The 25,404-nt window shown below is 44.0% G+C and overlaps 1 protein-coding gene and 1 long non-coding RNA gene across 2 annotated transcripts in view; one reads left to right on the top strand and one right to left on the bottom strand.

Moving 5' to 3' along the window:
- On the top strand, nucleotides 1-13,552 carry LOC118623584. The gene is made up of 3 exons (XR_004958296.1): nucleotides 1-91; nucleotides 5,871-5,957; nucleotides 13,360-13,552. It is a non-coding gene; the product is annotated as an uncharacterized LOC118623584 (long non-coding RNA).
- Nucleotides 6,442-25,404, bottom strand: part of HEBP1 (heme binding protein 1) — a 23,377-nt gene continuing 4,414 nt past the window's right edge. The window contains exons 2-4 of the mRNA XM_036251314.1: nucleotides 21,164-21,302; nucleotides 19,436-19,616; nucleotides 6,442-7,022 (exon numbers count right to left, since the gene is read on the bottom strand). Of these exons, the coding sequence (XP_036107207.1) occupies nucleotides 6,851-7,022; nucleotides 19,436-19,616; nucleotides 21,164-21,302 (492 nt within the window). The 3' untranslated portion in view covers nucleotides 6,442-6,850. The remainder of the gene's footprint in view (nucleotides 7,023-19,435; nucleotides 19,617-21,163; nucleotides 21,303-25,404) is intronic.

The following is a 25,404-nucleotide window of genomic DNA, read 5'->3' on the forward strand; positions in this document are numbered from 1 at the left end:
AGCTGGGTGGCAGGCTGGTAGGCAGGCTAGCCCTCTCCATCCTCAGTTCTCAGGTGCCTGCTGGATTTTGCAAGTGAACATCCATTTCAGAGTAAGTAAATGTGGATGGACAGAGGGAGTGGAATGAAAGGAAAGAAAACAAACACTTCGTGTGGCATTTTTAAGGCAGTTGGTGAAGGAAATGAGAAAACTGAGGTGGTGTGTAGAAAGCAAGAATAGATTGAGGGAAGTCTTTTTTTTTGTTTTCGTTGGAGAGTGTGAGCATGATTATGTGTGGAGAGGAAAGAGACAGGGAAGAGGGAGAGATTGAAATCACAAGGACAGAGTGAAATAGAATGAAATCCTTAAGGAAGTGGGAGAGCTGGCCCCCAGCACAGGTGACAAGATTAACATTGGATGGCAGGCAGATCAACCTGAGAGAGGGAAGGAGTCGAGGATGGTGTCCTCTAATGGTCATCCAGCCTCTTCTAGGCATGGAATCGACTTCCTTAACTCCGTTTCCTTCCTGAAGCCCTTGAAGAGACATCCAAGTGCTGAAGGCTCCTTTTGATTCCTAGGATGGCGGAGCCTCCGCGGGGCTCTGCTTCTAGCTCAGGGTCCCCGACTCATAAAACACACTCTGCTCACATGGCAAACACCCAAAGCTGGGAGCCCATAAAAAAGGCTCTGAAACGAGAGCAGAGATGATTGAAAACATACGTTATATATTTAAAAGGTTTGCATAAACATTCCTTTATTTAAGGAGGTCAAAATGGTTCTGTGCTTGTATTGGCAGCGTAAGAACTTCTTTTGGCTGAATTTTCATCTATAGAGTGAAAGAGAAAAGAGAGACAGGGCTGCTGATCTAACAGGTGACAAGTAGGTAGGTGGCTGTTGGTTACTCATGCGATTTCTCGAGTTTTAAGTTCATGAAGTTTGTTCATCTAAATTCCAGGCAGCGGCCTATACCCTAGGGATATAGGGATTATATTACTGCCACTTGGGCTGAGCCTGAAAATAAATTATACAGGGAGGAGGGAGCATCCACCCAGTGCACTCACTTGAAGAGACATTCTGCCTCATTTCCTTTCTTGCCAGACAAGGAAACCAGTCACTGCACTGAGTGTTTAGTACTATTTGGTCCTGGAGTTAGATTGCCTGAGTTCAGATGCTGGCTTTGCCACGGGCCATCTGTGTAGCTTGGAGCATGTTCATGAGGGTGCTGAGCTGCTGCCTCGGTTCATCTGTAAACGGGGTAGGAGGACAGTGCCTGTGGCTACCTCACAGGGTTGTTGTGTCAAATAGACAAGGCAGTTCACGGGACGAGTTTGCATGGTGCCTGGACAGGGTGAATGCTCAATACATGAGAGCTATCAATATCTCTTATTTTTTTTTAATTAATAAGTTTTAAAACTAATCTACACTAAGAAGATGGAGTATCTATGTACCCTTATCCTATGGGGGTGATATGGGAAGCATAAATCACAGAGGAAGAGGGGTGTAACTGGAGGGATTGGGAAGAATTCAAAGGCTCTGGGGCTGGGACTGGAGGGATGGGTAGAGGGTGGACAGGCAGGCACTTAGGGGATTCAGGGGTGGGGAGTGAGAGCAAAGGCTTGGAGGGGGCAGGTGAGCATGCCTCAGGGGACCCTGCATTCACTCTTGTGCTACTAGAAGATAAGGAACCCAGCAGAAAGGATGAGGCATGATATGAGAAGAAGCTGGGGTCTGAGCCTGCTCATAAAATGACTTTTTGATGAAAGTCTAATTAATTCATTGCCAGGGAACACTTAATTCAACTTCTACCTGAAGTCTGATTATGAGATAGTTCTACACAGCCCACACCAATTCCGGCCACATCTTCTGTCTGCTCTGACATTTCTACCTGACATGAATTGATTCTTGATTCTGCATTTCTGGATTTTGCTTAGGTCTGTCCCCAGATTCCTAGAATGATGGTTGCTATAGAAACAAAATATTTCTAAAGAAAAAAACCCCCAAAACTAGAGCTAGTCAAGAATATAGATTCAAAGGCAAAATCCATGGCATTCAACCAAATAAATACCCATCAGTGTGGCATGCTGTGAAGCTTTAATTACTGTGCTCAAAGATCAAAGTGACATTACTCAAGAGTGGAGAAGCCAAATGTAAATGAGGGAGGTCTTCCTTAAACAAGTGGTGACCAACTCCCTGAGCTCAGCCGTGTCCCATTGTGTTTCTACACCTACACTCACGTGAGCAGGACAGTGCCGTAGTGTGTGGTGCTACATGCGGGACCAAGTTTACTGGGTGTTGCTCACAAAGTGCAAGGGTCTTAACCTCGGGAAGATGCTTGGGCAGAGGCGGGCATTCTTATATAAGCAGTTCCAGAGAGGCTGTCATCCTGAGCACCAAACCCAGAGCATAGCTTGGATGTTTGTTCATTTCTGTACTCTACTGTTCATTGTTTTCCAAGGTAATCATACTATCATCTTAAAAAATTGGCCATATGCTCTATTCCAGACCCTAGGGAGAGGAGGCTGAGATGGGACCAGAAGATCAGGTTTCCTCTCTATTTTGAGAAAGATATTGACAAAAGAGTGGGTTGATGAAGACAGAGAGGTTGCTTTACTAGTCAATAGATTGGCAATGAGCAACCTTGGTCTCTGTGGCTCTGTTTTCCATTATTGAATCTAATGAGGATGAACAACGTATTTCCTTCACTGGTGTCCCTCTTTTTTCTTAATCACTACACCCACACCATTCAGTCACCCTGTGTCCTCACTGTGGGGGAGGGGACTGACAGCCGCATCCTTCTTCACCTTGAGAATGGCGTAGAGGGCAGAGAGGGCAGATAGGGTAAGCAGCAGACACTGGGAAGAGAGCTTGCATGGTGCTACAGATCCATTTGCATTGGCTCAGAAGTGAGAATGTAGAATTAAAACTTTTAAGATCCTGTGCAGTCTGGCCTCAGTCAATCTCTCCAGCTGCCCCCCACTTCTCACCTTCCCACTCTTGACTCTAGGTGCACATACCTACCCATTGCTGAAATCACTGTAGCTGAACTGCCCTAAAGCCATTCTGAATATCGTTCGCCTTTGCTGCTCCCCACGAGAGAGGATGCAACGCCAAACACACACACTTTCCCATCTCCACGGCAGGCCTGGGTGGTCCTCAGTGCCAGTTCTGGCCCGTTAGAAAACAGTGGGAATCTTCTGGGGGGAATTTCCGGGAAATCTATTGTTTCTTCAAAAAATGAGACAGATGCTGCCCTGGCCAGTCTGGCTCAGCGGTTAGAGCGTCGGCCTGCGGTCCCGAGAGCCTCGGGTTCGGTTCCCGCTAAGGGCACGTACCTCGGTTGCAGTTTGTCCCCGGCCCTGGTTGGTCGTGCAGGTGGCAACCACTCGGCGTGTCCCTTTCACATCGATGTTTCTCTCTCTCTCTTTCTCTCCTTCCACTCTGTCTGAACAATAAAATGGAAAAATGTCCTCAGGTGAGGATAAAAAAAAAAAAAATGAGACAGATGCAACTGATACAGCTTTCCCTCCTCTCCCCTTTTCCTTCCTTGAACATCGATGCGGTGGCAGGAGCCACACCAGCCAGCTTGTAGCCATGAGGGGAAGAGCAAGGCAAGTGCAGAGATGGAGCCATGGAGCCACTAAGCTTATCTAGGTTTCTTGCTATGCAAGAAAATAAAACTTTATTAGTTTAAGCTACTGTTGGTTCAATTTTCTGTTACAACTTAAATCATTTCTAAATGACATATGACCCTGAGCTAGGTGCTGGGGATATAATGAAGAACAAAGCAGGTATGGGGCTCCTTCTTATCCAACATATCAAGTGTGGGGCAGAAATAAACAGAAATGAAGGCCCTGGCCGGTTTGGCTCAGCGGTTAGAGCGTCGGCCTGCAGTCCAGAGAGACCCGGGTTTGGTTCCCGCTAAGGGCACGTACCTCCGTTGCAGTCTGTCCCCAGCTCTGGTTAGTCATGTGGGTGGCAGCCACTCGATGTGTCCCTTTCACATCGATGTTTCTCTCTCTCTCCCTCCCATTCTATCTGAACAAAAAATAAAAAAGTGTCCTCGGGTGAGGATAAAAAAAAAAAAAAAGAAATGAAGAAGTCCAAACATTACAAATGGTGATTTGTGTTATGAAGGAAATAAAAGAGATAATGCTATGATAGAGAACTCTAGGGGGGCCCCACTTTTTTAGATCAAGGGGTCACGGAAGGTCTCTTTGAGGAGGGAGGGCGGTTAAGCTAGGACCTGTAGGATGAGAAGACCCAGCCATTTGAAAAGGAGGTAAAAGGGTTTCAGGCAGACTTAACAGCTAGTGCAAAGGCCCTTGGGCAAAAAGAGCTTCGTGCGGTCCAGGAAGGACAAGCCCGCGGTGGCAAAGGATAGTAAGGGAGAGATTTGAAAGGCAGGAATTAGAGAATCAGGAGCCACATCCCACAAAGCCTGGCAGGTCGTAAACTGGAGTTTGCCTTTTGGTCTACGGACAAAGTGAGTTTTTAAGCAAAGATCCCTCTGGCTGGAGGTTGGAAGATGGAGCAAAGCGAGGTGAGCGTGGCCGTGTGGAGACTGGTTAGGAGGCCAGGGGAGAAAGATGGCCACGTGTCCGAGGATGGTGCTAGCGGAGACAGACTCAGATCGTTTAGGGCTTGCCTCGTGGCACTGTATGATGGAGTTTAACACTCACTGGTCACCTCTTATTTTTTTAAATTTATTTTTTATTTTCTGATTTTCCTTCTATGCCACTGGTCGTTTCTTTTAGATCTTTGTCAGGCTCTTTTCCAAAGTTCTCCTCTAAATATTGGGGTCCCTCCAGTTTCTTACCTAGGCTCTCTTCTCCCTTTGTTCCCCAGTCTTCTGGCAGAGTGCATAATTCACCCCCTCGATCTGTATATTGATGAATCACCCATGCATCTTCAGGTTAGGTTTCTCTTTTCAGCAACAGGCATCATTCTAACTGCCCACGAGACAGCCTCATCGGATGACCCACAGGCCTAAAAAGCCTCTGTGGACATTGTTCCCCAGTCAACCTGCTTCTGGCCTGTGCTCCCGACTGAGTGGCAGCCCCGTCCTGAGCACTGTGCTCGACCCTTCTCCCTTGTCTCACTCACCTGCTGCTCACTGAGGCCTGTTGATCCCGTGTCTCCCTCCAAACTGTCCACTTCTCCCCGCCCCCACCCCATGATCCCGACTGAGGCCTCCATCACCTTTTACTCAGAATCTTGTGATTGGTCGCCCTGCCTCTTGTTGCATCCACTTCCAATCCATTTTCCACACTGAAGACAGAATTTTCCCTCTCAAACATGATGCTATCATGTCCCTGCTCAAAGCCACTGTCTTACTTGTCATTTTTCTTAGGATAAAATTCAAACCTCTTAACATGACCTAAGGCCCCTGTGGCTGCACTTTGAACCCTGAGTCCAGTGTGTGAGTCTGTGGGACCCTCGGCGCCCTCACCTGTGTGTGGGGTTCATGACAGCCCCTCCCTCACAGGCCATGTATGTGGACTGCATGGGGGGATGTGAGGCACCCAGCATGGAGCTGCAGGTGGTCAAGGCTCAAGGCTGGTGTGCTTTCCCACTGACCTTCAGATCAGGGGTGCCCGTCCCTCAGAAGAGGCCACTGTTCTGAACAGCACCAGGAAAGATGGCAGCTGCTATCCCTCTCTTCAGCAAACCCCACTGTATGTCCAATGACACCCCTTTGTGGTGAGGATTAAAGCTTATTCTTTTTTTTTTTATCCTCACCTGAGGACATTTTTGCACTCATCATCAGACAGAGAGAAACATCGATGTGTCTAATGTCACTGGGCCTCAGCTCTTTCAATCTCGTCTCATTACCTTGAATGCATTCCTGCCTCTAGGGTGTGTGTCAGAGTACAATCATTTTTCTCTTCCAGCTACTTGTTGGCTCCTGGAACCCTTCGTGGACCACAGTTGCAAATAGATCCCCACCAATGATCCTTGAACCACACTGCACAGACAAGGTAAATATCTATGACTTAGAGACGGTCAAGCATGCGGTGCCCATCCTCCCCCAGGATCACTGGGTTTATATTCTGAAGCACTTTGAAACTCTAAAGATAGGATTCCTGCCACAGTAAACACCATCAGTAAGAATCATAACTCTATTGTCTATAAGATGGTAGAATCTTCTTTCTTTTGTTTTTGGTTACGGTTTGCTCTCAATATTGTCTCGTATCGGTTTCAGGTATACAGCATAGTGGTCAGACAACCATACGCTTTACAAAGTGTTCTTCCCAATCCCTCCAGGACCCACCGCACCATACATAGTTATTACAGCATCACTGACTGCAATCCCTATGCTGTACTTTACATCCCCGGGACTATTTTGTAACTACCAATTTGTACTTAATCCTTTCCTTTTTCACCCAGCCCTCCAACCCCTCCCCTCTGGCAACCAAGGATGGAGGAATCTTGAAATACTTAGACTTAGACTTGCCTCAGCTGTTTAAGTCAAAGAACTTTATTTTCACTTTATTTTTAGACAAAGTCTTAGAAGAATCACAGATGAAAGATTGCACACAGATTACATTTCCCCTCTCAATTACAAAAATACAGATTCGATCATTTTAAAACATCAGTTTATTGGGACGCAGGTGGCTGGGAAAATGCTGCTGGGGTTTTCCTGGTCTACAACCAATCTTCTAAATCAAGGGAAGGGGTGCGGCCTGACTTGGCTGTATTTCCCACCACGAGAAAAAGAGCCCTGGTATTGAACGTGCATGTTTCAGAAAACTGGCAGTAACTGGCTTTGAAGGAAAGTTGGTTGAGCTGAAGTTGCAGTCAGAAGCCCCTCCTGCCCGCCCAAGTCAGGGGTGACAGCCCACATCCTGGGAGTGCGGGCTCGGCGAACAACTCAGGTCTTCACCAGCCAGACCTCATTGCGACGTCCATAGGGCTTCATGGGCGGGTCGTACCCAGTGCAGAAGTAGATGTCACTCCGGTAGGTGGCTGTGCCCTCCAAGGCCGTGCGCAGCTGGGCGGCGTGGGCGACGTAGTCAGCTTCCTTGGCATAACCCCCAAACTGCCTGAAGATACGAGAGCAAGGGGCTGGTTAAGGACGGGCATGTCTCTGAGACAGGGGGATCTTTATTACAACAATCACGTTCTTGTGGTGAGATGGTGAATCTGCCACCACCTGGATGGGCAGATCTGACCTCTCTGAGCCTCAGACCCTCCTCAGATCATTTGTAAAACTGCGACAGGTTTTCTTTCTCCTCCAGGGTGTTGTGAACGTTGAGTGCAATATGGGTGTGAACACTCTGCTGCAGAGCCTGAACCTCAGTAGTTCCATATAACTGCGAGCTTCCCTGTCTTCTCTGAAATTTCCCAGACAGGGCGGCTGACCTTCCCCAAGGCACACCTTCACCCTTTCCTCTAGCTCCCTCTACTGCCCAGAGGCTCCTTCCTCTTCTTAACCTCTGTCCCCAGCTGGGGAAGGAGGAAGGGTAAAGGGGAGTCAGGGTGCAGCTGCAGGTTCCGTGTCTCCCCCAGCACAGCTGTCTTCTAATGAGTGACCACATCACAGCCGTGAGAAGTAGCAACTTTGCTAAAAATCAGAGCTACCAAAGGCAGGGCCCCCAGGCGAGCTTTAACTTGCCCCCAATAAAGAAATTACTTCTAATAAATCCCCTCCTGGGCTCAAGTCATGAAAGCCTTCTTTTTCTAGTAAATAAAGAGACTTTTCCCAAATCGGGCCTTTTTCCCGATGGCAGAGGTGGGAACAGGAAAGCAATCAAGCCGCTCCTTTCAAGGTGGTTATTCTCTCCTTACGTCATCTGCCTACGCGCCAACATTTATCCTGTGGCCTGCCCTAAATATACCACTCTAAATCTGAGTTGCCCTAAAATCTTTATTAGAGTCAAATACATTCCCGTTTCTAATGAGCTTTATGACTCAGAAGTCTGAAGCTGCAGCAGGCCAAGATTAGGCCAAATGCATTATTTTTGGTGGGGTTCTCTGATTCACGCTTTGCTCTTTTATAAGTGGTTAGTCATGCTCCGCAAGCATTCAGCACCTTGATTACAGGGCTATTGATGAGAAAACACCCAGGATCTCATGTTTAAGAGATTGGTTATTATGTCTAGACAACAGCCGCAGAACATGGAGAGAGCTGAGACCAATTTGGAATAGAGGAGGCTTGGCTCTTCAAATACATCGAAGAAAAATTATGAGACAGATAAAGTTGAGCTCTGGCTTCATTGAGGCTTAAATAAGAGGAAACTGGAGTGGTAGACAGAGGATGGACATTGAGGAAGTGTTTTCCTGGCAATAAAAGCCTGCCAGACACTGGAATTATTTTCAAAGAATGTCTACAGCTAGAGAACCACCTGTCTGAAAATAATCAGATGCTGGGTGTGGGAACAGGTGTCGAGTGTCCTCTGTGGCCCCTCGCATGCCGTGGTACTAAATTTTCTCCTGTGAAAATGGGGTTGGCTCTTTAAGCTACTGGGTTTTGGAAACATCCAAAGGAGTGGTTCTCAATTATCTTCATTCATCAGCTGGAAGCAACATGGTTAGCTGTGTGCTCAACCCTTTCTAGCTCTGGGCAGAGGCTTTACTTTCTCTAATCTTCAGGTCCTTCCTCTGTTAACGAGGGATGATAGCATCAGTCTCAGAAGGCTGCTGTAAAGCTTAAAGGAGAAACAACTGCAAACGGCTCAGCCCAGTGCCTGTCACCTAGTAAGCTCACAAGAAACTGTAGCTATTATTGTTACTTCCCGATTCATTCAGAACAGCTATTCAGCTCCCTGACTCCGGAGGTGGGGGACTGATGCTAATCTCAAGTAGAATATGAACACAGGAAGAGAGCGTCATGATCAAGAGCAATCTCACCTTCTCCATTAGGTCTAATCTCAAAACCCCGTTTAATCTTATAAACCCTCTCTCCTTCCCCTTTTTTCTTCCTTGGATCTACTTTTTCTTTACTTATCGTGTTCATTGCTCATGGTCTGAGTCCCCAGGCTGTATGCAGGCGAGGATCTTTGTCACTTTTGCCCACTGGTATATCCTGAGCACCTAACAGTGCCTGACACATATCAGACTCTTGGGCCAAATGCACAATTCTGGGCTAAACAACAGTGTTACTGTCTTCAGGCTGATAGACCCGAAGATGGTGGCACTGAAGTCCGTTTGCCTCCACGTTCATGTACTCATTCAATAAACACCTAACGCACATACTCAGGGGACAGCAGTGGGAGTTCAAACAGGAAAAGGGGATCGACAGGAACACGCTGTGAAGGGTCCTGAATGCCATGCTCAGGGCTTTGAACCTGGCCCTAGATGCAAAGGTAGACTTACGAGGGCTGTTAAAGTAAGAGACTGATGTGATCGGATTGTGTTTTGGAGAGATGCCTCCGGTGGCAGGGGAGGGACAGAAGGGATGGAGGCACTGGAGGCCAGGCGCAGCCCAGCGTGAGACCACGAAGGCCTGGACCAAAGCCACTTGGAGAGGTGCCTAGACGTGGAGGGGCGGAAAGAGGGGAGTCGGGATTGCCCAGGGCTTCCAGTTAAGTCTCGGATGGACTGATGCCGTGAGCCAGATTAGGGGTTCTCAGCTGAAAAGTCACTTTCGAAGGAGGGTGGGGGAGGGTTAATAATTTAGTTTGGGGTGTGCTGATACGAGGTTGGCTCTGTGAAATACATGCATGCAACAGTAATTGTGTACCTAAGCACGTGGGAGGCACTGTGAAAATCTCCTTAGACTTGGGGAAGGACTGGAGTCACCGCTGTCGAATGGGAAAGCTGAGTGTAAGAGAAGAGAGAAGCATGCGAGTCCTGGTGCTGGTTAGAACTGTGCTGCGGAGGAAGGCGGGGCCTGAGCGGTGAGCAAGCGCAGGGTCGCACACTGCTGAGGGACGCCCAGTCCAAGAGGTGGGAAGGAGGAGGACTTGGCCAAGGCCTGGGAAGGAGCTGTCTGAGAAGTACAAGGAGTCGGGCAGAGAGTGATTCAGAGAATGTCGTCATTCGCGGATTTCTAAGGTCATTATTGGGAAAAAACACACAACTGTTTATACTTATCCCCTGGTGGACTGAGATGCTGGCAATGAGCATAAAGATTTCCCTATTGCTTCATCCTGGGGGCCTTCTATTGAATTAAGCAAAGTGGGGTGGGCTATGAAACAGGTACATGTGTTCTCCTTCCTGCCAATCGAATCAAGGCACAGCACTGCATGAACAAGCCAAAAGACCAAACCCTACCAGGCACATAACCCTGATAAATGCAGGAAGCCCAGCCCTGGCTGCCTCACTTGTATTTGGGGACAAGCTGCCTCCTTCAACCCCGCCTCAGCTTCCAAGTGCACACCGAGGTGACAATGCAGTGCCCACAGCTCTCCAGCTCTCCGAATTCACGAGCATGTGCGAGTAGGAGCTAAGGCATGCTCGGAAAGTGCCTTGAGCTCCTCAAAGGAAATAAACAAGAAGTCTATACATTGTTTTTGTAAGCCTGTTAACAAGTCTCTAAGTCTCCATCTTCAAACAAGCTCTCCTGGGGGCACTATTTTATCTCACCCAATATCAGAACTCAGCATTCCTGACAACGATTTTTGGTTACCATGGGAACCAAGGAGCTAGCACACGTCTTGGATTCCAGAAACACACAAGGCACTGACTAAAAAGGGCTGGAAGAGTTGGAGGTGGAGTGGGAGGAGGAGATGATGCAGGTTCAAGAATGCAAAAAATTCTAACGTTATCTTTCAGGGAGTGTCTGGTGCAGGTGGGCAGTGAGGAAGAAACAGAAATGAAATGACTGTGAGCCTGACCATCCAACTTGGTCTAAAACTTTAAGAATAAAAAAGTCAACAGATTTGTGGAGAGTTTGCTATGCATGTAGCTCTGTGCCAAGCCAAAGAAGTGTAAGACCAGTAGTATACAATCTCATGTCCACAGAAAGGAGGCTGAACTCCACAAGGCATTTCCTTCTATCAGGCTGAACCAAGCTTACTGAGCTGAGCATTGCTGAGCATCACTGTGCACGAAACACAAGCTAGACACTGCAGAGCTGCCCTCAAGAGGTCTAACTGTAGTGGGCGGGACAGAAAGACATAAAGATAATACTGGGCAGAGGGCCCCAGAATGGAGGTAGAAGGCACAAACAGACTGACCTGAGGGTGGGCAACAGGGAGTGATCTGACTTAGAATCTGAAGGGAAGGCATTTTGGGGGACGTGATATTAAGCAAGTATTTATTGAATAGCTCTCCTTAATGCAGTGAACAATGTGACAAAAATTCCTGACCTCCAGGAGCTTCCAATAAGAAGAGACGGGAGAACATTTGAGAGGAGCTGGGTGATGTGAGGTACAGAGTGGATGTTGTACGTGTGTTTGGGGGGCCATTGGGAGGTGGGGGTGAGATGCTTTGAGATCAGCTGGACAGTGGAGTGGGGCTATGTGTGGAGGGCAGTAAATGCCACATCAAGGCATTTTTACTAGGCTTTCCTGCCTGGTTAAGCATTTGGAGACTCAACCCAAAGTTCACCCATCTCCCTACTCATGAGGAAGGAGAATTTTATGACTAGCTTGGGCTTTGGTCCCAGCCCTAATGTGTGCCTGGGTCAGAGGCAGGCTGAAGGTCACAACCAGAGCTGAGCAGCTGGGGGGAGTAGTGTGATTGGTCCAGTGCCTTTGGGCTGGCCATGATCAAAGCTCAAAGGACACCTTAGAAGGGGTAGAGGTGGAAGAACTAGAAACAATCAGGAGGCCATGGCAATAGCTTAGCAATGGGAGGGAAGGGGCAGCTAGGAGGTGACCAGAGCTTGTCCAATAATTAGATATGGAAGGTGAAGGACACAAGATGACATTTGAACAAGGTGGGCAGGAGGATGGAAGGGACCTTCAGTAAAACGAAGAACATAGGGGATCAGATTTGGGGAGGGAAGTTGAGGTCTATCCGGGACATGCTGATCTGAAAGATAGCTGAGGAGGTTTATGTAGGAATACCTCCTGGTGAGCAGGAAATGTGAGGCTGGTGCTTGGGAGAAAAGGCAGCACCAGCCCTGTAGACTTGGGCTCAACTGCCCAGAAATGGTGACCAAAGCCCCTCTAGGACCAGCTGGGAGGAAATGAATGGTGATCAATCTGGATTTTAGGTGATTAGGTTTTAGAGACAGAATCTTACCATTGGCAGGAGTCTTGGAGGTGAGGTGGCTTATATATCAGAGGTACTTAATAAACATGTCAAATTGAACCAAACTTCCCACTTACTTCCAACATTACATAGCGTAATTGTTGTATGTCTGTCCAGATGGTACTTGAACTCCTCCAGGGCAAGGACTTCATTACCTCATTAGCTATCCACTTTACTGATAGACACCTCATGCCAGAATGTTTTTATTTTTGAGTGGAAATAAGCTTCCCCACAATTTCAGTCCACAGACACCAGTTCTCTCTGAAACAACACAGTCCCGAAATATCTCGAGACATTTGTGTTTGTGTTTCTTCTACTTCAAGCAGCGGTCCCTTTGCTTGGTCCCTGCTATGTTTTTGGGACCTAAAAAAATTCCTGGTACAGAGCAAGTGAAAAATGAATATGTGACTTTTTGAATGAATGTGTACATGGCCTCGTCTCAGTCTTCACGAGTCTCATGAATGATAAGACATTCAAGGGAGCTGCGCAGAGGTCAGGTTGGAGAATTACTGATGAAATGTGACAAGTGATGCTATGGGTGGGGACTAAGATCCTTAGGGAACAAGGGAAAATGGAGAAATGCAGGGAAGGCAAGGACCAAGACCCTGGACCCTCACAACAGTGCCATCTATTTCATAGATGACAAAACTGAAGCTCAGAAAGCCCAAAGTTATAAAACTCAGTGATTAGAGTTGGGGTTTGAATTCAAGTGCATCTGCAGAAACTTGACCTTTTTGTTGTTACTTCTAAGAAAACTTTAATCCTCAGGGAGGTGAAGTCAAGAAGTAGAGAACATTGCCTGCATGTTTACCTCACGCCTAGCATTGTGTAGGTGTTTACAGATTCCATATTCTGTCCTCACAACAGCCCTATGGGTGAAGCACTCTTACCCCCTCCTACAGGCGAGAAACTGAGGCACAGAGAGGCTCAATCATAAGCTGAAGGTCCTAGCCATTAAGCAGTAGAGCTGGGAGTGGAGCACAAGTCGCCCCGACAATGAACTCCATTAAAACCATGAAACCATGAAAGTTTCACTAAAACCATCAAACCTCTGCTGCTGTTGGTCTCGCTGGAGAACCCAGTGCTGAAATGCGTAGAGGAGGCTGAGCTCTGACCTAAGTGGTCTTTACTGACAACAGGGGGAGGGGTTGTGGTGGGATGTGGCCACTAAGTGTAAGAATAATTCTATGGCCTCTCGTGAAAACGAAAGATATTCTGATAGTGTTATTTTTTCCACAGCCTTCTATTCATTTTAAAAGCATCTGTAATGAATACCGTGAATAAACGTACACCCCCTTTGTGGACATCCTTCACAAGGTCACCGAACAGGAAGGCTGAACTCAGGGTGCACGGCTTTCCTTCAGAATTAACGCTGTCTTCTAATGGTGCCTTTGAAACAAGGTTTCACCTCCGACTGCCTCATTCACTCTGCTGTAAGGTACTCTTTGTTTTTAATTCTAATTTTATTATGCATGCTTTTGGTTCAACTATAACACATTTGTAATATTTGTTATACTAGAATAGGTAACCAAATATTTTTACTTTGCTAGATATATTTTATGATATGGGTTAATTCTGAAAAAGTGCCCTGCATATTTAGTCTGGGTTACACAACTCCTAAGAGGTATAAAAATCTGAAGAAAAAAATGTAAAAGAAAGAGAGAGAAAGAAAATAATTATTTAAAATTGATCAGATAATGCTCATAACAACAAAAACCTAGATGCAGGACTTTTGAACTCTGGTCTGCGGACCGACGCTCTAACTGCTGAGCTAAACCAGCCAGGGCCAAACTCTACTATGATAAAACAGCTTGTACTAGACTAATCTTCCTATAGAAAATAGCTATATAAAAAAGCTAGACAAATGGTGATGGAAGGAGACTTGACTTGGGGTGGTGAACACACAATACAATATGCAGATGATGTATCATAGAATTGTATACCTGAAACATACATACTTTTATTAACCAATGTCCCTCTAATAAATTCAATTAAAAAAGATGAAAAAAAAAAAGCTAGACAACATTTATAAAATGTTTGAAGGCACTGAGAATAACGAGCATGAGCAGAACTTGAGGGGTTATAGGTGGTGGCTCTTACTCAAACCCCTTTCCTCACACCAGCATGGGAAATTGAGCCCAATCAGAAAGTGGCTATTTGACTAAGCTGCAGGCACCTTAAGGTACTCTTAAACGCACATTTGACTGTGCAGTGACACCAAGTGGCCAGTTGAGAAATGATTGTATGCTAACTTTGGACTATAGATTAGGTTAAAAAAAAATGAACTGAGCCAGGCTGCACACCATGTTTGTTACTTTCATCTGTTGAGATTTCAGAGAATTAATAGGAAACTTCCACAGGCCTGGCTTCAATAGTAGCTTTTAATAGATACCCTTTCTTACCATCGGGGCCGTGGACAAACTGCAACTAAAGAATGTGCCCTTAGCAGGAACCGAACCTGGGACTCTCTGGTCCATGGGCCGATGCTCTAACTGCTGAGCCAAACCAGCCAGAGCTGGAATGAGGGTTTCTTAAAGAGACATTTAATTCCTCCTGTAGAACAAGAAATGTCAAGGTGTGCTTGAAACATACCAGAAAGCAAAGAAACTACCATAACTAGAGTCATGTCAAAAGAAACCAACTTGAAAAGGTTCCACTGCCAAAGACAGGACCAGTTGAACATCAATAAGAATAATAATGACAAAGAACTGAAATGTACCAATTATGTTTAAATTAGGATGTTTATATTGATATTCAAAAGACAGAGATCAATACCACCTCACCTTTTGTAGGCAGTTAAGGAATGAAATCATTATTCTGAAAATGGATTAACAAAGAGAAGGTATCACACTAAAGAGAAGGCATTTTGCTTTTTTTCTCTGTCTCTATCTCAGGGGAACTAAATAGTAGGTAAGAGGGAGTTTTTCTTTATCAAAGGATTCCAGCCAATAAATAAAGAGGGAAAAATAGAGGACATTATCTTTTTACGTCCTCTAATGAATCAAGGCATCTAGGTAAGGGTGATCTATGATCACTAACATCACAAAAACAGGGGTAAGCAGACGTTTTGAGCCCCTGATGGAGGAATACAACACCACCCATGAAATATCCTGACACAAAACTCAGATCTGGATCTAATCATGCCTCTAGTTCCAACGAATCCACACAGGGGGCAGAGGAACATGTTACAAAGCTGCAGAAAGGCAATCAGCAGAACCCAGACTGCAAGAAACGATAGGATGAATGATCCATAGGCAGCAGGAAAAAAAGGAAATCGTGTGGTGGTGAGAAAAGCTATGCATTGATAAAAATGTGGGGGATGTACCAACCGATCACAATGGATGGATCTTATTTGGATGCAGATTCAAACAAATTGTAAAAACAAATGATGAGATAATGGAAGAAATCTGAACACTGGATGTTTTATGTTGTTATAACATTAATGAATTACTGCTAAAACTTTAGGAGTCATAAGTTATTATGATTATGTACTTCAAAGTCTTCAGTAGTCGCATGGAAATATTTATGAAATAAGTAATATAAATATCTGGCATTCACCTAAAACTAATCCAGGGTAGGACTGGGTGAAGGTTGTGAAGGCACATGGTCCAAAATTGGCCTTGAGTTAATTATCCTTGAAGGTGAGTGATGGGTACATAGGATTTCATTGTCTTATTCCTACCATCTTGTTATAAGTTGGAAAATTTCCATACTAAAAAGCTAAAGAGAAATGAAAAAAATTGTACCAACTGGTTATCCTGGGTCTGGTGATACAAATGATTAGAAACGAGTCCCCTCTGCCTGATGTCTTATATGAACGAATTTAATCATGTCTACCTCATTCCTTATGAAATAAGAAGGGGCAAAGGGAAAGAATAATAACTGAAACCTACTACAGATCATAAATATTAAGTAATTTATAAATAGTATCTTAGTAAATACTGAAAGATACTCTAACAATAATCCTTTGAGGTAGATTATATTATCAGCACTTAACAAATGGGGAAAGTAAGTCTTAGAAACTTCCCAAGCATCATCCTGGAATTCAAACTAAAATATACCAAAATGTGACTGTTTATTATATTATACCAGGCTGCCTCCCAATTCACAGGAAAGAGAATGGAAAAGAGAGCAGGAACGAGGGCAAGGCAGCCCAGTCGCCTAGTGTGCAAGATTTGGGGAGGCACTCACTCTCAGTGCCAATCCTGTACTTAGACAACTATGAGAGTGAGGGCCTCCTTAATCCTGTACCACAGGTGCCTCACTTCCCCACCCTCATTCCCGCACTGAGAAAGATACTCTTTTAACTAGCGTTTGCTGACGGCTGGAGAGTCCAAATGAAGGCTGGAGTAGCCGAGTTGGGATCGCATTGCTTGCTGCCCAGCTGTACTATACGCTCCTCTGGGGGCCCTGGGTCACCTGGCCTAACCGCCCACTTCATCCCAGCTCACATGCTCAGCATGCATTGGCTTCAGAGAAAACGGCGCCCTCAGGTGTACAGTTGGAGCAAGGCAGTCTGATAACTAAGTTTGCAGGCCCCTCTGGGAGCGGACAAAAACTGTCCAGTGCAAGGTTAATTATATAATTATTTTTCATGAGGTTGTTCTAGAGCAGAACTAACCCCCACCTGTGGTCACTAGTGGTGAAGCTCCTGGTGTCTGCCTATACATGGTTTGGTGCCCATCAAACAGTAGGATTTTAACAAATGGAGAGTCACTGATTATCTAGAAAAGACTTGGTTTTAAGGGGAGCTTGGGGCCCGAAGAATAAAGACATGCAACTGTTTGTATCTGTTACTCACTACAGTCATGGGAACATGGCCACAAAGGAGACCCTGAAAACAGGCTCAAATGGTAATAGGATGCATGTGTGCTCTGCTCAAAGGACCACAGATCATGAACCACTAGGGGGTGGCAGTCCAGCTCTGGCACATGCTCCCTGCCCTTCTGGCATTTAAGGGAAGAGTGAGGTATCCCCAGTCCTTTATGCTTCCTATGTATTTATGACCCCAAACTACAGCTTGACATAGTTCTGAGTCTCCCAGAACCCTTTTGTGGTTAATGTAAGTGTTCAGCTTAAACTGAAGGGATATTCTTTATATCCAAATCAACTTCTTAACTGATACAGGCATTTGTTCAGATACACTACAGATGTTTGTGTGCTGTAGGCTGAAGAAATTGAAGTGAGAAACTGTCAGGACTCAGTATTTCTTACTTAATTAATCAACAATACAAATTTAGAAAGTGAGACTAGAAAACAATCCCATTTACAATTGCATCAAAAAAAAAAAAATAAAACCTAGAAATAAATTTAAGGAGGTGAAAGATCTATATACTGAAAACTACATATAAGACATTAATGAAAGAAATTGAAGAAGAAACAAATAAATGGAAAGATAATCCATACTCATAGATTGTAAGAGTATTGTTAAAATGTCCACACTACCCCAAGTGATCAACAAATTAATTCAATCCCTTTCAAAATTCCAATTGATGTTTACACAGATATAGAAAAACAATCTTAAAATCTTAAAAATCAACCATAAAAGACCCTGAATAACCAGAGAAATCTTGAAAAAGAAGAACAAAGCTGAAGGTATCACACCTTTCCTATTTTCAAAAGCTATTACAAAGCTACAGTAATCAAAACAATATGGTATTGGCATAAAAATAGATACATAGATCAATGAAACAAAATATAGAGCCCAGACCAGTTGTGACCATGGTTATTTGTATTTGACACTCCAAATTAAAGGAAACAAAAGCAAAAATAAACAAGTGGGACTACATCAGACTAAATAGTTTCTGCACAGCAAAAGAAACTATCAACAAAATAAAAAGGCAACCTACCAAATGGGAGGAAATATTTGCAAGTCTGATAAGGGGCAAGTCTGATAAAGGGTAACATTTACAAATCTGATAAGGAGTTAATATCCAAATATATAAAAAACTCCTATAACTCAATAGCAAAAAAGCCCAACAATTGGCTTAAAAATGGGCACAGTATCTGAATAGCCATTTTGCCAAAAAAGATATGCAAAGGGCCAAAAAGTACATGAAAAGGTGCTCAACATCACTAATCATAAGGGAAATACAAATCAAAGCCACAATGAGATATCACCTCACACCTGTTAGAATGGCTATTATTAAAAAGACAAGAAATAACAAGCATTGTTGTGGATGTGAAGAAAAGGGAATCCTATGCACTGTTGGTGGAATATAAATTGGTGTAGCCACTGTGGAAAACGGTATGAAGAGTCCTCAAAAAGTTAAAAATAGAATTCCATGATCCAGCAGTTCCATTTCTAAGTATATAGCCCAAATAAATAAAATTACTATCTTGAGATATCTGAATCCCTAGGTTCAATTCAGCATGATTTATAATAGTTAAGACCTGGGAACAACCTAAGTGTCCATCTATAGATAAATGGAAAAAGAAGATGTGATACTATTCAGCCACAAAAAAGAAGAAAATCTTGCCATTTATGACAACATAGAGAGACTTTGAGGGCACTATGTTAAATGAAATAAGTCAGACAGAGAAAGGCAAATATTGATCTCACTTATATGTAGAATTTAAAAAAATGAACTCATAGATACACAGAACATATTGGTAGTTTCCAGAGGTGGGGGTGGGGGCGAGAAATGGGTAAAGGGGGTCAAAAGGTACAAATTTCCAGCTATAAGATAAATTAGTTCCGGGGATGCAATGTACAGAGAGGCGACTACAGTTAACATACTGTATTGTATATTTGAAAGTTACGAAGAAAGTACACCTTAAAAGTTCTCATCACAAGAAAAAAAATTCATAACTATGTCTGGTGAAGGAAATTAACTAAACTTATTGTGGTGATTGTTTATCATAGGATCATGTTGTATACCTTAAAGTAATACAATGTTAAATGTCAATTATATCTCAATAGAGCTGGAAGAATATACATTTTATGCAAATGCTCACTGTAAATGATTCAAGTATCACCTTGAATGACTAAAGAATGATCTCCTGGCCCTGGCTGGCGTGTCTCAGTGGTGAGAGTGTCCTCCCACACACCGGAGGGTCACGGGTTCGATTCCCTGTCAAGGGCATGTACCTGGGTTGCAGGTTCAATCCCCAGCCTTGGTTGGGGAGTGTATGGGAGGCAACCAATTGATGTGTCTCTTTCACATCGATGTCTCTCTCTCCCCCCCGCTTCCTCCCTTCCACACGCTCTAAAAATCAATGGAAACATATCCTTGGATGAGGACTAACAAAAACAAACAAACAAAAAACATGAAACAAACAAAACAAAACAAAACAAAAAGAATGGACTTTTTACTTGGAGTAGACAGTGATGCTTTCCCGCTCCTCAATCTTAATGCTGTCATCGCTGGGAACCGGCGGGTTGCTCTGGAACTGGTTTGGAATCCGGAACCAGACTTTGATTTTCTTCTGCAGTGAGCCATCGTCACTGGGGAACACGGCGAAGGAGATGGGAACTGTCATTCCCATCCCAGTCCCTGCAACAGGAAGACCCATGCGGTGAGGTGGGTATGAGGGACAGGGCGAGATAGGCTGGCCTCATTCTCCTTCCACAACACTCTCTCCTAGTCACAAAATTAATAATAAACACTTGAGGCATTAAAAAAATATACAGTCACACACACACACACACACACACACACACACGACTTTCAATTTGCGTATATTGGAAGTAGGAGAGTAGTGACTCAACTCTTTGGGAAAAAAATGATTTGGTAATATATATCAAGGCAGTAAATATATAAGTATCTAATTACTTTCTATCTAAATATCAATTTTAAGGAAATATCCAAAATACAGAAAAGGCTACAGGGAAGAGGATATTCATTGCAGCAGAATTTATAATTGTGAGAAACTGGGAGCCATATAAATAGACTCAAAATAGGACCACGTCTAAGTAAATTAGAGGCACGTGCTGCAATATAAAGTAGCTAGTAATAATTATGCTGAAGAAGACTATTTCCCAACAATGGAAAATAATGATGAAATAAATAACAGAAGCAGGATATACAATAACACAAACACTATGATTATATTTAAAAAGCCTATTAAAGGGCCCTAAAGAAATACATTCAAAAGACGACGATGATTGTACTAGAAAAGATAGATGAGATTGCTGTTTTGTTATTTTCAAGATTTTCTTTAATGAGTTTTATAATTGTAATACATATTTTCTTATAAAATATGTTATGCTAGCGTTAAAAAGAAAAATGTTTCTTCTTGACCTCCTATGGGTCTACTTACTGTCGAAAGCCTGATTAGTTTCTAACCTGCTAAATTATCAGCTTGAGACTATCCTTCAAATTAAACATCTATTTCTTTTTTCACCTTGCTTTCTGACCCATTTTGGGTTTGCAGTGATTCCAAGGTATAGTCCACCTTAGAGAGCTTAAGCATTAAATTCATATTTAAACGCGGTTTAAATGCTAACAGGTACATGGGAACTTTAGGCCTCACATTTTAAAATAGGGAGGCAGCCCACACCAACTGCCAAGTCTTTAAGAGTGGGCCAGCTTTCGAACCCTCAGACCCTTCCTTTGCCAGAACAGAGCCAGGGACTTGCCGTACGCATCAATCGCTGACCCTCAGTACCCTGCAGAATCTGAGCTACCAGGGGACTGACTCAAGATTTCTAGCCTGGGGGTAGAGGTCTCCAGTCAGAGCTGGTCCTCTCTTTGTGGCTTGACTTACCATGGGCACACTTTACCCAGTTCACCAATCCAAAGACATGATAAGCACTGTAAGGTTAAAAAATAACAATAAACCAGAGTATACATCTCCATACCCGAGAGAAAAGCATGAACTCGCAATATCAAGCAGGGATACTACAAAGTGAGGGGTAGGCTGGGCTGAAGTCAGTGTGGTCTCCGAAGCTTCCGTGCCCACGCAGCACAGCGAGTCCACATGTCAATGAAACAGGCAGTGACAGGTGCCCTGGGGCCCCTCCCTGTGTTTTGCACTCATGAAGTGAGACCATGCAAGGCTCGCCTCTGAAACCAGGGCTACATTCTTCAGGGATACTCACCCTTGTCATTGGTGCCTCCCACATACTTCATGACTTTGGGCATTGCTTCCCGTAGGGCCTCATCCACAGGCTTATCTGTCACCTCCACTGTGGCAAACTTCCCGCCTTCACAGGTCCTTTCCTCATAGGACACTTCTTCCTGGAGACAGAGAATACACAGTGCTTAAGAGGTAGACAGTAGCAAACTGCAATGACTCTAGAAGCAGAAATGATCCAGTTACAGGAGGCACTGCTGCTAAAGAACTTCCCATAACGAGCCTGGTTAAGGCCACAGGGTAGAAGAGACAGCCTGAGTATAAAGGGTCATGAGAAATAGACTTTGGGGTTTCTTACAGATGTAGAGACCGCAGGAAAAAACTTCATGTAATCAATATTGTCAGAGTGGTAAGAGAAGCTATTGCTTCCAAAACCACCCAGCACATTCCCAGAATGCTATAATAGAATGTTCAGAGATCAAAGAGCTCTTGGAAATTAAGGATACAACAGAAATTTAAAAATTCAGTAGAAAGGGTGGATGATTAAGTCGAAGGAAATCTTCCAGATTCAAATAAAAAAGGTAAAAAAGTAGAAAACAGAAGAGAAAAGAAAACCAGAGGATCAAGCCAGGACACCCAATATCCGAATAACAGAAGATCCAGTAAAAGAGAAGAAAAAATTGGAAAGGAAAAAACAAAGAAATACAACAACAAACCCACAGAATTCTAAGGCCCTGAGATTAGCCTCATTCTGGTAGCAGGGTTGCAAGTCAAGAAGAATCAGAGTAATTCTGTTCACCCTGAGTTCACACAATTTCTCTCCCCAACTCACCTCACTAAATCGTACCCACCACTCCCCTGAATGCTCAGCTCCACCCTCCCTTCTCCAGTCCGACCTCCCTGGCAGTGATCCCCTCTCCTCATCACAGCTGTGTTGTCTCTGTCCGAAGGTCATTATTCTTTCCCATACAGACCCATGCAACTCTCCTTCACCTCCTCCTTGCCATTTGATATCTCAGTGATATTTGTATTTCTGAACACACCGTAAGGCGGTATTTTTCGAACATTTAAAAAATTATAGTCCATATCAAAAAATACATTTTTACATCATGCTCTATCATGAATATACATGCTACTGAAATAAAGTTTTACAAAATAATACTTTACCCTGATGGATGGGATGCATTCTGATACACGTGCCCCACTTCCCCCCACTTTCCCCCCCATTCTGTTTACTTCTATTGTACTCAAATGGATTTTATTATTTCCACTAAGAGAAGAACTTACTCTATATTGATTTTACTATTTAGTAACAGAACACTAGAAAAATCTGCTATAAAGTCTCTAGGGATAGGAAGTATACTGCAGTGCTTTAATGTGAGATGCTCAATAGATAATTATTTATTGATTAAGGAACTGCCTCTCTTATTAATGATTATGAAAAATAGATACGATAGAAGACCTGGCTGCCCAGGCCAGTCAGACAGGCCTTCCCATGACATCCTAGACTGAAGCCTCTCAGCTCCCAAAGGGACAGCATGCGTCTCTAGAGACGGGCAGGACTGTGGGGCTGTGAGGGGCCTGTACAGTGTGAAGAAGTACAGTACATAAACCATTATAATGTCATATTTAGAATGTAAAAATACCTATTGTTTCTGTAATGCAGAATTAAAGGAGAGTAGTGAGAAATGGACCAGGGAAATCTGAAAGCAAACCCCAAGTGCCAATTTCATAAACTGCCCCTCACATAGGATAGAGGAAACGGTACCAGACCGAGAATCAAGAGGCCACAAATTGGCCTTGACTTTGGGGCACTATGCCTACTAATTCTGTGGATTACTGTGAGGCCCTCCCCTTGGCGAGTCTGACATTTCCAAAGAGACTTCAGTAGCAAATTGTGTTATGTAAACTTCAGGTGTTTTGCTCTTTCTGGCGTTGTCTGTCACAGCGGAGACAAGACTCACCCTTTATTTGAGGTCCCACGGAGTCTAACCACTTTTAATGTTTTAAATTCCAGAAATACCACTCTGTGAATCACAGAATTTCAGCATGGAAGAGGTTTTAAATTTCACCCAAACTAATTTTACCAAAGAGGAGAAGCAGAACCAGAGAGACTGAGTTGCTCAAGACCACATAGCTACTAAATGGCAAAACAGGAACCAGAATTTAAGTCCCCAAAGTTTAATCTAATGCTGTCACAAAACTTTATGCTACTGTAGGGGATGAAGTGAGCATTTTTTTGGAACCTCCTTCTTTAGCTCTTAAGTTCGTGATTTGTGGTAGACATTTGTAGGCCCATGGAAAAGACAGAAAAGAGGAATCAAAAGTCATTTAGTGCAGTTCAAGCTCTCTTGGGAGGAAGCTGGCTGGATCTTTCATTTTTTATTCATTCAACAAACAACAATAGAACATCTATGTGCCAAGCACTGTGCCAGGTGCTACAAAACAGAGATGAAAGATATGGTCTCTGACCTCATGAGAGACATGGTCTGATAGAAGTGGCCAGGAAACAGGCGATATGTCGAAGGGGAAGAGGAGTGTAAGGGCAGTGCAGGAACACAGAAGAGACTTATTGAGGTTAGTTTGGGAGGCATATGTTTGGGTGGGTTATGTTGACTTTGAGGTGCTTATAGATCATCCCACTGGACATACAGTCAGTCACTAATGCATTGTTTCATTAAATAAATGTTTATTGGAAACCTCCGCAAGGTGCTACAGATTTGGAGTTCAATACGACATAAGCAGTCTAGTTGGTTGGTGAGAAGAATTAAAAAATTATTATGCAATGTTGTAAGTGCTCTGTTAGTTTAGGAAGGGCAATTCCAGATAGTGGGTACACAAGGTGAAAGAGAAGAGTTAAAGAACAGTGTGTTGATGGTGACTAATACAAGTGGTTCCTTGTGGCTGGAGCATGACTGTCATGCGGGGCAGGGCAAGGGAGGAGGTCAGAGGTTCTGGCTGGGGCCGGATGCTGAATAACTCATAGGCTGTCACAGGGAGCTGGGCTTGTAACCATTAGTCCAATGATGGTGATCTGACAGCAAGACAGTTTCATCCACCCCAAATAAGTTTAACTGACTTTTGTGTAATCTAAATATAGGATTTTGCAAGTGTGTCTGAATCTTGAGTTCTAGGGAATGGTACAGGAGATCTGTACTCTCAGCCTGTTCCCCGGAAAAACTACCAAGAAAGTAATCCAGTTTGGTGCAGAGAGCCGAGACCCCATGGAAAGTCTACCGTCCATTAAGGCTTAACTCAACACCTTCTCTTCCTGAGTGATCTGTCCTTCCTAAACTCCAAAGGCAGATAACTCTAGAGCTGGAAGGGCCCTTCCATACCTGTCAGCTCACCTGCCTCTTGCTATAAACAAACAAACTGCCCATTGAGCAGCTGGACATACAAGAGACCGGCACAGGGCTATACATTTGGGAATCATCAGCAAAAAGGGGAACTAAAGCTGTGAATGAGGTTGAGGTTGCCCAGAGAACACTTACCGAGTATTCTATATAAATCTAATCATGTTAATTAATCTCCTACCCAAAAGCCTTCACTCACCAAGTTCTTAACCTATCTCAGATGGTCCAGGGACCACCTAGCTTCTATCTACCTTGTCAGTTACACCCAGAGCACCTCCTCACTGGCCTTCGGCTATGTCCTTAAATGCCATGGTCATTCCTGTCTCAGGGCCTTTGTACCTGCTACTTTCTCTACCTGGAGTATTCCTCTTCTGTCTCTGCCTGATGGACCCCTACTCATCCAACAGATCCCAACCTAAAAGTCACTTCTTCAGAGAGGATCCTAATTAAAAACAGCTCCCCAATGACATATCTATCTATATTATTATTATTTTTTAATCCTCACCTGAGGATTAAAATCACCTGAGGATTTTTCCCCCCATTTATCTTCAGATAGAGGGGGGGGGGGAGAGAGAGAGAGAGAGAGAGAGAGAGAGAGAGAGAGAGAAAGAGAAACATTGATGTGAGAAAGACACACTGACTGGTTGCCCTCTGCATGACTCCAACCAGGGCCAGGGACTTAACCACAACCAAGGTACATGCCCATGCCCATGCCCAGAATCAAATCCTCGACTCTTTGGGCTGATGCTCTGCCACTGAGGCAAACTGGCCAGGGCCCCAATGATATTTATTATAAGTCCTTGTATTTTCATAACACAATACTAATTGCAATGATAACTGAATGACAATGCTTCTAAACCTCCATCTGCAAACATAAGCCCCATGGGGCCAGGGATTGTCTTTATCATTT

This window comes from Molossus molossus, unplaced genomic scaffold (assembly GCF_014108415.1).
Source record: "Molossus molossus isolate mMolMol1 unplaced genomic scaffold, mMolMol1.p scaffold_m16_p_10, whole genome shotgun sequence".
NCBI lineage: Eukaryota > Metazoa > Chordata > Mammalia > Chiroptera > Molossidae > Molossus > Molossus molossus.